The sequence below is a fragment of the Microtus oregoni genome, unplaced genomic scaffold (genome assembly GCF_018167655.1).
Source record: "Microtus oregoni isolate MIOR12 unplaced genomic scaffold, Mior012 000011F_ref0000422, whole genome shotgun sequence".
NCBI classification, from domain to species: Eukaryota; Metazoa; Chordata; class Mammalia; order Rodentia; family Cricetidae; genus Microtus; species Microtus oregoni.
In genome coordinates this window covers 24,851,464-24,867,161 of record NW_024543070.1, presented here as the reverse complement: position 1 = coordinate 24,867,161, position 15,698 = coordinate 24,851,464, and the positions used below count along the sequence as shown (strand labels likewise).

The 15,698-nt window shown below is 38.3% G+C and overlaps 1 protein-coding gene and 1 pseudogene across 1 annotated transcript; both read left to right on the top strand.

Annotated features, from left to right (window-relative positions):
- The first annotated feature begins 1,702 nt into the window (after nucleotides 1–1,702).
- On the top strand, nucleotides 1,703–2,164 carry LOC121453717 (annotated as a pseudogene).
- Nucleotides 2,165–10,779: 8,615 nt separating this feature from the next.
- Nucleotides 10,780–11,406, top strand: LOC121453635 (glutathione S-transferase P-like). The gene has a single exon (XM_041660537.1). The coding sequence runs from the start codon at nucleotides 10,780–10,782 to the stop codon at nucleotides 11,404–11,406; it is 627 nt and encodes a 208-aa protein (XP_041516471.1).
- Nucleotides 11,407–15,698: the final 4,292 nt, after the last annotated feature.

Genomic DNA, 15,698 nt, shown 5'->3' with positions numbered 1-15,698 from the left:
GCTAGAGGTGGCATGAACCTCATTGTTAGGAATCTATCCCTCATGCCCAAGAACGTTACTGCACCATCTGTTGGTGGCACTTTGGTCACAATATGCAAATGCCTGTCATGTACTACAGGTAGTCCAAGCATGAGGGCAAGAGGACATTTCCAAGGGAATTTTGCTAATCTAAATTATGTTTATCAACAACCTGTAGGCCTGTGCTTAATTCCTATCCCTAAGCCCATGATCCATATTGGGAATTGTTTATGCACTGGTACTCTTGCTTAGGGTGAAAAGGACCCTACAACTCACAGTCTTGAGGGAAAGGGTAAGGCAGACAAAATGTGAGAAAATGAGCTACAGAACAAGCTGACACCCTGAGGAAAGACTTGTAATATAGCTTTGCTGTTCATAAGCTGTAAGAACAGGTCTCCTTCTTAGTCATCAGCTGCCATTGCCATAGTACCTTCTACCCATGAGGGAGCTAGAGTGGAAGATTTAACAGAGACAATGCTAAAGATGATAACCAATGACTGGGGTGCAAAAACAACAAACAGTGAGTGAGTTGTGCCTTAGTGTATCAAGCCTAATGACTTCAAATTAGGAAGAGCCTTGCCACTGCTCAGGGAGGACTTCAGAGGTTACCAAAGATGAACAAGGTCTTTTTACAACTGGATTTATCGAAAGATGTTGTCAGTTGCTGCAGGAATTCTGGGTTTGTGGGGTATGCAACTTACTAGGCAATAAACATTACAACATATTGAGAAACTGAGGGAAAGGGAAATCCACCAAATAGATAAACAAGGACATGGTCCCTACCAAACATCATGACAACCTTTGTGGTTTACATCCTTGCTTCTCTGATGAGAGATTTCCCCTCAGCAGAACAGGTCAGGAGGCAGAGGGAAGACACTGAATGAACACAGCTGCCCCAGGAAAACTTATCGGTAGGGAGAATAAATGGAGATAAATTACAGACATACTCAAAAGCAAAGGGAGTCATACAGTGGTGTTGATATCAAGGCAACACGCAAACACTGTGGTTTAGTTGTTCTCCTTCTCAATCAAATGCCAAGACGAGGTCACTTGAAAATAGAAACAACTTGTGTGTATGGTTTTAGAGGCTTCCATTCTTCTTTGTACCAATGCTAGACGTTTCTCAGAGTCCTACCTGGGGGAAGAAACAGCAGGGAAGCAAAGAGAAAGAGCCCCCTCTGAGGTATCAAGTCTCATAGGTAAACTCTCCTCCTTCCACCATGCCACATTGGTAAAGTTTTCTTCACTTCACACTGTTGTCATAGGCTGAGAAGTACTCACTAAACAAACAGAAAAGTCAAGTCTTTCTAGAGCCTAGCTGTAGTCCCTTCTCGCTGATTAAATTTATGACCTAAAATGTCTGGCATCTTTTTCATTGCTTCAAAAAATATTTGCGGTGACTTGAAACCTTATTTAGATTTTGTCTTTGGAAGCCAAATTCAAGATTGGGTCACCCTATTGCTTTCACTCTGTTGAAAGCCTCCGGATGAAAGTTTCACCATGACAGAAGCAGTCATTAAAGTGATCAAGGTAAGATAGAAAGCCCCCAAAAGGTATGCCCTCTTCCCATTGGCTATTCTGAAAAGTCATTTTTGTATTGCACTCCGTGCTCACTGCAGGCACCTTTGCTGCCTTTGAACTCAGTTTCTTTCTCACTCGCATAGGACACCTGGCGTGCCCCACCATGACAGATGCAGCTGTAGACAGCAGCTCTGAGATAACCACTAAAGGCTTGAAGGAGAAGAAAGAAGTTGGGGAGGCATCAGAGAATGGAAGAGATGCATGTGCAAATGGGAATGCTAATAAGGAAAATGGGGAGCAGCAGGGCACGGAGAACAACGCAAAGATGGCTTTTCAGAGCAGCCAGTGGGGCAAGAGCTTACCTTTTTGTGGCTTTCTGTCCTGCCTTGAACACTCTCATGACTGCTTCTGTCATGGTGAAACTATTCTCCAGGAAGCTTTCACCAAAACCAGAGGTAGATGAAGAAGAGGAAGAAGGTGGAGAGGAGGAGGAAGGAAGTGTTGGTGAGAAAGAGGATGGAGATAAAGATGAGGAAGTTGAGGCTCCTGAGTAGAGCAGGTAGCTGAAGATGGTGAGGATGGTGATGCTGACAACAAGAAGTGGAAGATTGATGAGGATGACTAGACAGGAAAACAGGAAAAACTAAACTTAAGGCCACCGTGACCTATCCACCCTCCCTCTCCTGTCTCAGAATTTAAAGGTTACCTTTAAGGAGAGGAGCAGGCTCGCAGCCCCACAACAGGAAGTTCCACCCCCAGATGACATACCCTTTTACCACCCTACCAAAACCACAACACGAATTTGCAACAGGGGAGGGAAAAAGAAGCAAAACTTCCAAAGCCCTGCTTTTGTTCTTTAAAGTACTTCACAAGGAAAACCTGTTTGCTTTTTTATTTACATTTTATACTTTTGTACATATTGTTAGGGGTCAGCCATGTTTTTGTTTGTTTGTTCGTTTGTTTGAGAGAGGGTTTCTCTTTGTAGTCCTGGCTGTCCTGGAACTAGCTCTTGTAGACCAGGCTGGCTTCGAATTCACAGAGATCCGCCTGCCTCTGCCTCCAAAGTGCTGGGATTAAAGGCATGTGCCACCACCGCCCGGCTGGGATCAGCCATTTTTAATGATAATGGGTGACCAAACTAACCTTCACTGCATTCTCCTACTTCTGACCTTACTTGTGGTGAAACCATGTTAATTATAATCTCAAAGGAGGTAAAAATTCTTGTAAAACCAGCAATAACAACAAAAACATTCTTTTTCTGAGCATTACAGTTTCTTTTCTTGTGTATGTACCCAGCTGTATTATAAGTAGGTGGTTTGTATGAGATGGTTAGAAAGGCCAAGGGTAAAAGTTTTCTTCCTTGTTTTTTTATGAAGTTGCTGTTTTTTATTTATTAGGACTGTTTGATGTATGTGTAAAACAATGTCCATCATTAAACCGGAAATTTATCTTGTTGAGTTGTTGTAACAGCAACAATGAAAAGGTATGCTCTCATACCTACCTGTTCTCATGTCAGCCTCCTGAGTTCCCATCAGAACCTCCTAATTTCCCAAATACTAGCTACTCCACTGAGTCTTCATCTTCAGGACCCAGCAAACCCTGGCATATCTGCTGCAGAGACCAAGCCCCACTAACACTGGAACCTGGGAGCACATATCAAATTCAAACCAGAACAGATACACAGGGTTTGATTTCCACTCTGTCTCAGAGGAAGATCATGACTTTGTGTCTAATAACATTAAAACACCTCAAATGTATCCTTAAGAATTATATGAAATTATCTATGCAATTTTTCTTGGGTCAGAACCAATATTCTTTTCCTAGAATATCTTATTTACTTGGGGCAGGCTGTAAATAAATGTTGCCCTAAACACCAAAGACTTAGGACTTGGTACACAGAGACTCCTGTCACTTTTTCTAGATGAGAATAGATAGTTTCTTGTACTTAAATGTTAGCTTTTAATTTGAAAAATAGAATTTACATTTACATTAATACTAACATCAAAGTATTTTTCTACTGCTGTTATGAAAACTGATAAATTCAGTCAATGCAGAAATTACAAAAATTGCAATTAAAAGGCAAGATACCTGGAAGATAGCAGAAAAGTTCCAGAAGAATGAAGAAGCATGTATGTAAATAAGTATATAAGAACATGTTTTTTTTTAATTAACACACATACATATATAGTAAAATAGAACATTCTGCTAATGAAACCTCTTAAAGACTTAGGGTGAAAAAATAGTGATTAGAAAAAAAATGGCATAAAGATCCAAAAGTTATTGTCCGGAAAAATAAAACAACAATCAGTAACTCAGAAATAACAGAAGTGTAGCTGAGTGTATAGAATCATTTAAAGTTGTATTAATGAATGCTGCAATTTAATTAAGATGAGAAAAGAAACTAACTGAAAATACATGTTTAGAAGTTCATCTATAATTATTTCTGTATTTGGTAATGTATTTGTATTTGTAATTTTAAAAAAGAATTGTACTAACACAGTAAAGATAGAAATGTACTTCAAAATCAACAGGTTTTTTTTTTTCTAATATAAAGGTACATGACTTGAGTTTGGAAAGATGGCTCAGTAGTTAAGAGCACTGCATATTCTTGCTAAGGACCTGGGTTTGATTCTCAGCACCAATCTGTTGGCACACAATCCTCTGTAACACTTGTCTCAGAAAAGGAGAAGAAACCTGAAATGGCCCTATCCTATAGCCATACTGATGAATATCTTGCATATCATCTTAGAACCTTCATCTGGCGATGGATGGAGATAGAGACAGAGACCCACATTGGAGCACCAGACTTAGCTCCCAAGGTCCAAAAGAGGAGCAGAAGGAGGGAGAACATGAGCAAGGAAGTCAGGACCACGAGGGGTGCACCCACCCACTGAGACAGTGGGGCTGATCTATTGGGAGCTCACCAAGGCCAGCAGGACTATGACTGAAAAAGCATGGGATAAAACCGGACTCTCTGAATGTGGCAGACAATGAGGGCTGATGAGAAGCCAAGGACAATGGCATTGGATTTTGATCCTATTGTATGAACTGGTTTTGTGGGAGCCTAGTCTGTTTGGATGCTGACCTTCCTAGACCTGAATGGAAGAGGGAGGACCTTGGACTTCCCACAGGGCAGGGAACCCTGACTGCTCTTGGGACTGGAGAGGGAGGAGGAAAGGAGTGGGGGCAAGGGGAGAGGAGTGGGGGGAGGGGGGAGAGAAATGGGAGGCGGGGAGGAGGCAGAATTTTTTTCAATATAAACGATTTTAAAAAAAGAATATCTGACATCATCTTCTTTCTGCAGTCATCCATTGTGCACCTGGTATAATACATATATTCAGACAAACACTCATATATAAAACAACTGAACAAAAAATTAATGGGTTGGAATCATTGTTGTTATAATATTTTCAAAGGATAATTTGAAACCAAAGAATATGAATAAAAGGCCTAGACTTCTTACTTTTTCATGATAAAAATCAAAAGCTAAGCAATGGAACTTTAGGGTATGCTGTTTGGTAAGTTAATTAAAAATAATTAACTGACAATAACTTCATAAATTTTTACTTGGTTTTGCAAGAAATAAATGTGCTCAAATTTCTTAATATTACCAAGAAAAACATAGTAAACAGTGGAAGAGAAATAAAGGAAAACCTTCGTCTGATGTCACAGCAGCTGGAAATCCCTGGCCCACCAAAAGCACATGGAATGCCAGGTACAGAGGGAAAGAATAATCCCCATAGTTCAGTCTTGGTTTTCAATGGCTTTTTCTTAATTCCTTCCTTTTCAGTTTCCACATGTTAAAAGGTTGAAAGAAATTTAAAAGAAGAGAAATAGAGCAAGCAATAAAAAACTGCAAGAAATGGAAATGTTTGTGTTTATCATGGGAGTTTATCCAAGTATCATTAGAAAATTGCATGCATGGATATTTGCACACTGTGTGGTTCCTGTCAGGATATAGAAGGAGGACTGAATGATTCTGACAGATAAACTATCTTAAATGAAAATTCTGAACTATTCATGTTTTGATCATTTTATAGGGGAACAGTGATGATTATTATTGAAATCAAAGGAATTCATAATAAAAGAATAACTATTCATTCTGTAAATAATACACGCACTTAATATGACAACATATTATAATCTATTGTTGAAGAAATGGCTAACCCTATATATAAAAATTGGATTATCTATCTTATACACAAGATAAATTTAGTAAGAATTAAAGATATAACCATAAAATAAAAAATGATGATCCATTTCCAATAATGTAAATTAATATGAGATATAAACTACCTTCAAAATGCAAGGTAAGAAACTAAGAAAAGGTGAATAAAATTCAAATAATAAATTAGGAAAGCACTTACTATATTCGAATTGATTTCATACCACCAATGTAAATTGGTTCATCATATGCAAATCAACCAGCACTGGAGACAAACTGAATTAAGGACTGAAGTCACATGATTACCATGAAAGTACAAATAAATCTTGGACAGACTTCAGTGTTCCTTAAGGGTAAAACTCTTGAAGAAATTATTTGGATCATGCCTCAGTTTAATAATGGCATACAATAAGCCATTTTCTCAAGTAAAGGATGATATAGGGATGTCCAATCTCTCCATTATGCAGAATACAAATGGCTTTAAATCTTAGCCAGAGCAATAAAACAAGAGAAAGCTAACAGAATTACCAATTTTAAAGAAATAATTCAGGCTAACCTGTGTCTAGATGATGTTAACCTATGCTTTAAAGACTCTGAAGACTGAAACAGAAATCTAAAAAATATTTCATTAAAATAGCCAAAAAGAAAATCACTATAAAATATCCAGTAATTTTTTCTATGTATTATTACTGCACATTCTGACAGTAACATCATAAAAACAATTCCATTATTAGTAGCAAAAAAAAAGAAAGAAAAAGAAAAAATTCACTTATGAACTAGCTAAATAAAGCAGGCAAAATACTTTCACAAGGAAAGTTGTAAGTCATTGAAGAACTGGAAGACAACACTACAGGATGGAAGAGTCACAAATGTGCATGGATTTACAAAATTAATATCCTGAAAACAGCTCCCTTACTGACATCATCTATACATTCAAATCTAAACTCATCAAAATCTCATAAATTATCCCCCAAAGAACTAGAAAAATATCTCAAAACTTATGCAAAAGTACTATGAGCTCAAAGAATAAAAGAAATTAGTAATGCTGAAGACTTCACATGTAGGCAGAGACTGCTTGTTCATTCCTGGTCACCGAAGCCCAAAATAATCACACCGAAACTATGTTAATTACAGCACTGCTTGGCCAATCATGTAGGTGTATTGCTATCTATCTATCATCTATCTATCGATCTATCTTTTATATCTTAATTGACCCCATTTCCATTATTTTATATTTTGCCATAAGGCTTGTGGTTTACTGGTAAAGTTTCAGTGAAATGGTGTCTTCCTCCATCAGTGTCTACATGGTGTCTCCTCAACTCTGCCTACTTTTCTCTTCTATGTCTGCTTGGAATTTCCAACTTGCTCTATTTTGAGGTACCTCTCAGCCCAAAGCAGCTTTTTTTAATTAACAGATGGTAATAAAACATATTCAGAGTATACAGAATGGAATCCTACATTATTCAAAGACATGATTTTAAATGTTGCTATAGAGACAAGTTAATACATCGTCCAAAAATAAAAATGAAAGAAGAAATAAACTGATGTATGTATGAGGGAAATAAAATAGAGGGAGCAGACATATCATACACAAAGAGACATCTTAGAGAATGAAAAACCTCTTCAAGAGTTGATATTGGAAAAATGGAATATCTATATATAGAAGTATTAAGTTCGATGTTCAGTTCTAAACCTGTACAAATATCAGTTCGAAACAAGGGGAGTGACAGAGAGTTTTCCAGAAACTTTGAACACACTATATGAATCTGAGGAGAACAACTTTAAGACTGGCATAACCTTCTGAACAGAATTTCATTAGATCAAAAATAATAACAACAATTGGGAAATGGGACAGCCTGTAATTGAGAGCTTCTTCACTACAAAGGAAACAAATAGAGAGAAGGGATGAAGTACACAATAGAGGAGACTTTTTTCTCAGCTTTTTATACATGAGGACACTAGAACCTAGAGTGCTTATCAAAGTGAAAGAAAGCAATCAAATGAAAAAAAATAATTAAGCAAAGAGATGAACTGCCATAATGCCCCAAACATACCCACTTCAAAATTAAAAATATAACTGTCCAATAATACAATGAAGGTATTAATTGAAATTTCATATTAACCCATTAAGAATAGCTATCATAAAGAGAGTAAACAACAGATGGTGATGGGGGAAGCAGGAGACACCTTTCTATCATTTTAAACTGATTGTTGGTATAGAAATTACCGCACCAATGCCAGTCTAAGACAGACAACCAATTAACTGCAGCAATTCAAAAGAAACAGAACCATGTATTGAACGGCCCTGCTCACAATCACTGTGTAGTTAGTCTATGAGTGAATCATAGCATGAAATGATAAAAAGCACACGTGTGTGTGTGTGTGTGTGTGTGTGTGTGTGTGTGTGTTTGATCCCTATTTTTAAGCTGTAGAATAAAATTGTGTTGTTGGGAAGAAAATAGAACTGGAGCTCATTATATTAATTGTCTGAGCCAAATTCAGGCAAATATTTCATGTTGCCTCATATATTCAGAGTCTGGAATAATTTTTGATGGGGTTCCATTGCAAGAAGTGAGTGAGATAAAAGGACAAAAAAAGCTGATAGAAGTGGTTACAATGAAAGTACTTTGTTTATGAAGATTTTATAACAAAGAACATTGTTTATATGATCTATTAATATATTAAAATATATTAAAAACAGAATTGTAAGATGTTGAGATAACTCAGTGGTCAAAAGAGCTTTGTGCAAGTGTTACAGCTCTGGAGGGAAAGCTATCTGGACCTGCCAGTAAGTATGACTATATCTTCAGCTATAAAGGGAGGTATCCTGGGTACCTACAGCTATGAGAAGAAAGGTATCCTGACTTGTGAGGAATCAGGCTATACCTGATGCTGGAGTGTAGTGGGGGATGTAGAAATCCTGGTCCTCTCCAAGAGAAATCCTTTGTAGGTGAGCACTACCCCACACCCACCTACAGGAGCTTCCCAGCAGAAGTATCAAGTTCTTCTGCTGCTATGTACTCTTATGCAAGCTACTAAGCAGAGGTATCCAATTATTCTCAGCTCCGGTCCAAAATGTTACTCCTTCTGCATCATGCTTAAGAGGAAACCCGTGAACAAATGTATCAATCTCTTCTGTCTCCAGAGACAAAATGTTACTTCTGCTCCATTTCCAAGGGAGTTTCCCCCACAGAATTATCTGTTACTTCTGTAGCTCGGCTCCCCTAAGGGAATGTCCCAGTAGACAATCGGCTCTGCTCCTGTAGTAGGACTGGAGGGCTGCATCCCAGCCCCCTGGATAGCTTAATCCCTGAAATAACCACATGGAAATTGTATTAATTAAATTACTGCTTTGCCCATATACTCTAGCCTCTTATTGGCTAATTCTCAAAACTTGATTTAACCCATTTCTAATCATCTGTATATCATCACAAGGTCGTGGCTTACCAGAAAAGATTCTAACCAGCATCTGTCCCAGACAGGAGAATCATGATGTCTGCCACATTATCCTTCTCACCAGCATCATGTTCTGTCTACTCCACCTACTTAATTTTCTGCCCTATCAAAAGGCCAAGGCAGTTTCTTTATTCAACCAATGAAAGCGACACAAATACAGAAAGACCTCCTACACCATGCTCCAGTGCAAGATCTTCACCCAAAACTCTATTAAGAAAGGTATTTGAGAAGGAGAAATCCAGACAAGTAACTGCCTCTAAAAGGGTGGGAAAGCTGATAACTGAACAGGCAAAGAGGCTTTAATAGGGCTCCTTAGGGGTGGTGTGTTTCCAGGGAGAAGATTTTCAGGAAGGGCATTGGTCAGATTATGATACCCCCGAGTTTGCACATGCTCAGATTGACTAGTTTTCCTGTTTAGAGATTGGTTGGTTTATGTTCAGTTGGTCAGGGGCAGAGTTAACTCTTGTTTCAAGGCCAAACTGTGATTATTCTACTTGCCTTTTTAGTCTTTTGGCCTTAGCCCCAGGGACAAGGTATATTTTTTTCACCGGCTCTGGCTCCAGGTCCAAAGCATGTTTCCTTGGCTCTGGTTTCAGGGCCAATGTTTTCCTTTCACTCACTCTGGATTCAGCACCAGGGTGTATTTCTTTTACTGGCTCTGGTTCAGGGTCATGTGTATTTCTTTGCCTGGGAGTTTTACCTCACACTTTTCATAAAGCCTGAGAATCTGACCTTGATATCTGATACTCTCACTTGGCAGAGAGAGTACACTCCTGATAATTATTCTCTGACCTCTACAGGAGTGCAGTGGCATGTGCCCTCAAATAAATAGATAGGTAGATAGATAGATAGATAGATAGATAGATGATAGATAGAGAGATAGACAAACAAATAACGAAACTTAAAAATTCCTGAGGCAATTTTAGGTTTGCCAATTATTAAGCATGACTTTGGGATAGTGATTTAATATCCTCTGTCTTCTCTCCTCTTAGATATGAAAGTAAAAGATGTCTACTTGGAAACATTAAAACAAACAAATCATGTATGTGTTTGTAAACTCTCTCAGTAAACTGCAACATAGTTTTACAAAACAATGCAAAATAGAGATGCAAAAGTAATGACCCCTAAAATGCAAAAAAAAGAATTACTGTAGAGAAATTTGAAGCTTTATTAAGTAAAGCTAGGATGTGTAAAGGATTCCTTGCTTTTACTGTTAGCTAATGGTAGGAATAATGAGAACAAATATGAAGTTAAAATTCACCAAGGAGAAAATCAAAATGATAAAACAAAAGAAAACTCAAACTCAGTGCTAGTTAGGGAAATGCAAATAAACATATGTCATTACTTTACAGCCATCAGCCTGGGAAAAATTTCTAAAGAACAATAACCCTTATTGCAGGTGGGAAATGACTTGTGATGGTGCAATAGGAAACAGCGTTTTCGAGAAGCGATTAGATAAATATACTAAACATTTAAAGAATATGCTCATCAGTCCTGATTTTGGGAATTATACAAATAATAAAATAGATCAAAGAAATATAGAATTAGCTGGCTTCCACACCCAAGATCCGTTACCGTCTATGCAGCTCAGAATTCGTGCCTCCGTCTACGCAGCAGCCATGCCGCCGTACACCATTGTCTACTTCCCAGTTCGAGGGCGCTGTGAGGCCATGCGCATACTACTGGCTGACCAGGACCAGAGGAAGGAGGAGGTGGTGTCCATAGATACTTGGATGAAAGGCTTGCTCAAGTCCACCTGTCTGTATGCGCAGCTCCCCAAGTTTCAGGATGGAGACCTTACCCTGTACCAATCTAATGCCATCTTGAGGCACTTGGGCCGATCCCTTGGGCTTTATGGAAAAGATCAGAAGGAGGCTGCCCTGGTGGATATGGTGAATGATGGGGTGGAAGACCTTCGCCTGAAATACATCACCCTCATCTACACCAAATATGAAGGGAAGGATGACTATGTGAAGGCCCTGCCTGGACACCTGAAACCTTTCGAGACCCTGCTGTCCCAGAACCAAGGAGGCAAAGCCTTCATCGTGGGTGACCAGATCTCCTTCGCCGATTACAACTTGCTAGATCTGCTGCTGATCCACCAAGTCCTGGCCCCTGGCTGCCTGGACAACTTCCCCCTGCTCAGTGGCTATGTGGCGCGCCTCAGTGCCCGGCCCAAGATCAAGGCCTTCCTGTCCTCCCCTGACCATTTGAACCTTCCCATTAATGGCAACTGCAAGCAGTAAAGTAGGGAGAGACCGGAGCTGCCTGTCCTCCTTTCCCCAGCACTAATAAAGTTTGTAATACAGAAAAAAAGAAGAAATATAGAATTAAATATTTCTTTACTATAACATTGTACATAGATGAGAAAAATTATACAAAGGTGCATGATGAGGAAAACATAGTATACATATCTAAAATAATGATTATATATTTCAAATAATCTTTTAAGTAAATAGTACGTGTTTATCATAGACAAACGTTGGTGGAGACACATTATATTGTTTGCCTGAAGCTTCAAAATTGGGATGCTGAAGAATAGGGTAATGGGACACATAACAATTAAAGGATGTCTGAGAGAACTGCAGGTGTTAACTCTCATGCTGGATTCAGGAAGGGAAAGGCAAGAACACAGACACATTTTAGGAATACTACCTGACACAGTTATTTCTGCATTGCTCTACATTCTAAAGGGGGTTTTAGAGTAAGCAGTTTATCTACAGCTTTGATCCATGTGACTTAGTGTGTATCTTTATCAAGAGTTTCTTGGTTATTAAAAGGGGCTCTTTATAACTTTTTTTCTCTTTGCACTTTCTTTCATAGTTACTCTAAACTTTCCCCTGTAAAGTGATTTGCATCAATTAGATTTTGTTGTGGAAAAATATTTCCTGAGAAAATTAAGATTTCTTTGCTTGATCCTACATTGCTATTTGTGCTTTTTTTTGGGGGGGGGAGGGGAGGATGCAAACCTTCCTTGATAGACACATATTTGCTTTATTTTTTATCAACACGAGCCTCTTCTCTTCGTCTTATATCTCTTCTTCCCTGGGTCTTTTTTTTTCTTCTGGAAACCAAAGTCATTTTACAAACAAGATACTCACAAGCAAGTGATGCATATCTAGTTTCTATTCTGACATAATTTTTAACCACAAAAAGTATTTTCCTTTTTCCCAGTGTCCTTATTCTTATCTTTGACTCAGCATCAATGCTTTCATTTTTTTTTATCATTCTTATGAGTCTTTCTCTACTTCTCTCCCTGCGACCATAACCTACTTGGTTATATATTAACTGGCATCATATTTTGAACAGTTTTAATCCAAGAAAACCAAGATAATCTCACTAAAGGCCATGTACCACACATGTTAATATGTATGCTAATGTTTGTTGTTTTATGAAGAATATCTATTTTAATGTTACAAATTCCTGTAATAATTTTAGTATTTTGTGTGCTTATTCATAATTCAATTTCTTATAAGTCTAGACTTATATACATATTCACTTATATATTTACTTTTCATAGACTAAATTTTTTCTAGCTAGGCCCCTATTGAAATACAATCATTGAATATATTTATTTTGATTTCTGACATCCCACATACAAATCACCTATCTGTAGTAAGCAATCAGATGTGTGAATGTGAAAGCTGTAAAGATACATGAGGCTCTGGATACATTGTAAGTGATTCCCCAAGGTGCTAAGAATGTTTACTCTTTGCTACAAATTCCCACTTTAAAGTATTCTGCTCCTGTTGATATGAATCTTATGAAGAAAAATGACTGCAATGAGGGAAAAGGCCCATAATGAGTAAAATCGTGGTTTCTGCTGAAAGAAGAAAATAGAGGCTCAGATATCACAGTGAGTGTGATCAAGGCCACAGGTGTGAGATGATGGAGAAAACCCTCATGTCCTCTTCACTAAAGACTATAAAACAAAGTCACAAGGGCATAGTTTCAAGTCCCTCTTAACCAAATATTGAGAACTGTGGGTTTGAAATAGTTATGGGAGCCCCAGTCCTTCTTAACTGAGAATGTCAAGCACCGAGAGAAGGAAATGGAGTAAATATCCTATAAATGGAGTAATGTCTAAAAATGGAGTAAATATCCAGTAAACGGAGGAAAAGAGCAATAGTGTTAATTGAGCTTCTGTGGTGATTTGAAAGAAACTGGTCCCCAAAGGAAGAGGCACTATAATGAGATGTGACCTTGTTGGAGTAGGTATGATCTTTTATGAGGAAACATGGCACTCTAGAGGCAGAATCTGAGGTCTCATATATGTTCAAGCCATGTCCAACATCTCAGAATATTTCTTGTTGCCTGCCTATCGGCTCTCAACTCTAGCACCATGTCTGCTGTACACCACGATGTCACACTATGATGATCAATGACTAAACCTCTGTAAAATGTAAGCCACTATAATTAAATGTTTTTAATTTTTAAGAGTTGCCATAGTCATGGCGTCTCTTTACAGCAAGAGAAACCCTAAGACAGATGTTGATATCAGGGACCTGGGTATTGCTGTGATAGGCATGACCATGTTTTGTTTGAAGGAATATGGACCTTGAGGCTGGGAATTAGAAAAGCAGCTGAACACTTTAAGTGTTGTTTAATTGGACATACAAGTAGAAGCATATAAGATGGTGGTGATAAAGGTGATTTGAATTGTCAGAGTCTGGCTCAAGAGTTTTCAAAGGAGAAGAATATTATCATGTGGCCTAGAGATCATTCTTATGATATTTTGGTGAAGAATGTCCCTGCTTTCTTGTCTGAAAAATTTTCTTGAGGCTAAATTGAAGTGTTTTGACACAATTCCATTGGCAGAAGAAATCTCAAGAGTACCTAGTATAGACTTTGTCATGTGGTTTATTAGTGTTAACTCTAATGAAGATTTATAAGGAAAAGGAAAAAGCCAAGTAAGGAAAAATGCACAATGTAGAATAATTTGAGGAGAAATGAATCACCAGGAGGTGTAAAAGGTCTGAATCCAGTGTTCAAGGAAATAAACAGATTAATAAATGGAATAAAGGGTGGGGACCTCAGGTCAAGAGCCCACCTAGCTAAGTTTCCGATTTATGAAAAAGAATTAAAGAAAAGCTTAAAGCAAGGTGTGGTGCTGCATGCCACTCAGAAGGCAAAGGCTAGCAAGTCTCTGCACTTGAGACCAGTCTGGTCTACAGATGCAATTTCAGGACAGCCAAGCTCAGGCAGTCAAGGAAATTAAAAAAAAAAAAAATACAAAGTTGATGAAGATACAACTGCATGAGGGAACCACTTTACAGGCCCAGTAAGTAGCAGAAATTTGTAGCTCTGGCCATGTGGCTCAGGAGGTAAGGATGGAGGATAGGGGCTACACAATTTGCTTCCACGACTAAGGATAGTAAGTCATGTGATACTGAGACCAGGCATGTGTCAGAGGTATCTCAAAATGGAAGCCTAAAGAGGTCATTCTTTGAAGCTGCTAAATTGAAGCCTGGATTGCCCTAGAAACCCCAAGGTATTGGAGATATCAGAGTCATAGGATACCTGCCAAGGAAAGATACTAACAGGGAGTGGAACCAGCACAAGAGATATGAGTGTGTTGAGATCAACAAAGATAAACAGAGATGGAGATCTGAAGAACATTTTGACATCAGACACAGAGATGCAGAGTTTAGAGATTGCCCAGCTGGTTTTCACTCTTGCTTCTGTGCAGTGTTTCCTCACTATGCTTCCTTTCTTACAGTTTGGAATGATAATGTATATTTTTGGCATTATGTTGGAAGTATGTGATCTGCTTTTTGATTTAGATCTTACAGGGGATTACACTTATGAGACTGTGTGAATCTCAGAAGAGACTTTGAACTTTAGACATTTAAATAAATTTGAGTTAGTTATATAATATGGGTACTTTTGAAGTTGGACTGAAGACACTTTTGTATTATGATAGGGCTAGAGGCCTTTGGGGGCTAAGGAGTGCAATGTTTCAGTTTCAAAGAAAATGTCACACAAAAGGAATAGCACTATTTGGAGCTCTGGTCTTGGTAGAGTAGTGTGGTCTTGTTGGAAAAAAATGTGTTACAGTGGAGGCAGGCTTTGAGGTCTCATGTTTGCTCAAGCCATAACCCCTGTTTCATATCACTTCCTGTTCCCTACCACTCAACTACAGAACCATATCTGCGTGCACGCTACCACATTTTACCATGGTGATAATGAACTAAACCTCTGAAACCTCCAGTGAAATGTTTTTCCTTTGTGATAAACACCTTTAGTAATGTGGCAGGATACAAGATCAACTCCAAAAAATCAGTTGCCTTCCTATACACTAAGGATAAGGAAGCAGAGAGGGAAATCAGAGAAGCATCACCTTTCATGATAGCCACAAATACCATAAAATATCTTGGGGTAACTCTGACCAAGGAAGTGAAAGATCTATTTGACAAGAACTTTAAGTCTTTGAAGAAAGAAATTGAAGAGGACACCAGAAAATGGAAGGACCTCCCTTGCTCTTGGATTGGAAGGATCAACATAGTAAAAATGGCAATTCTACCAAAAGCAATCTATA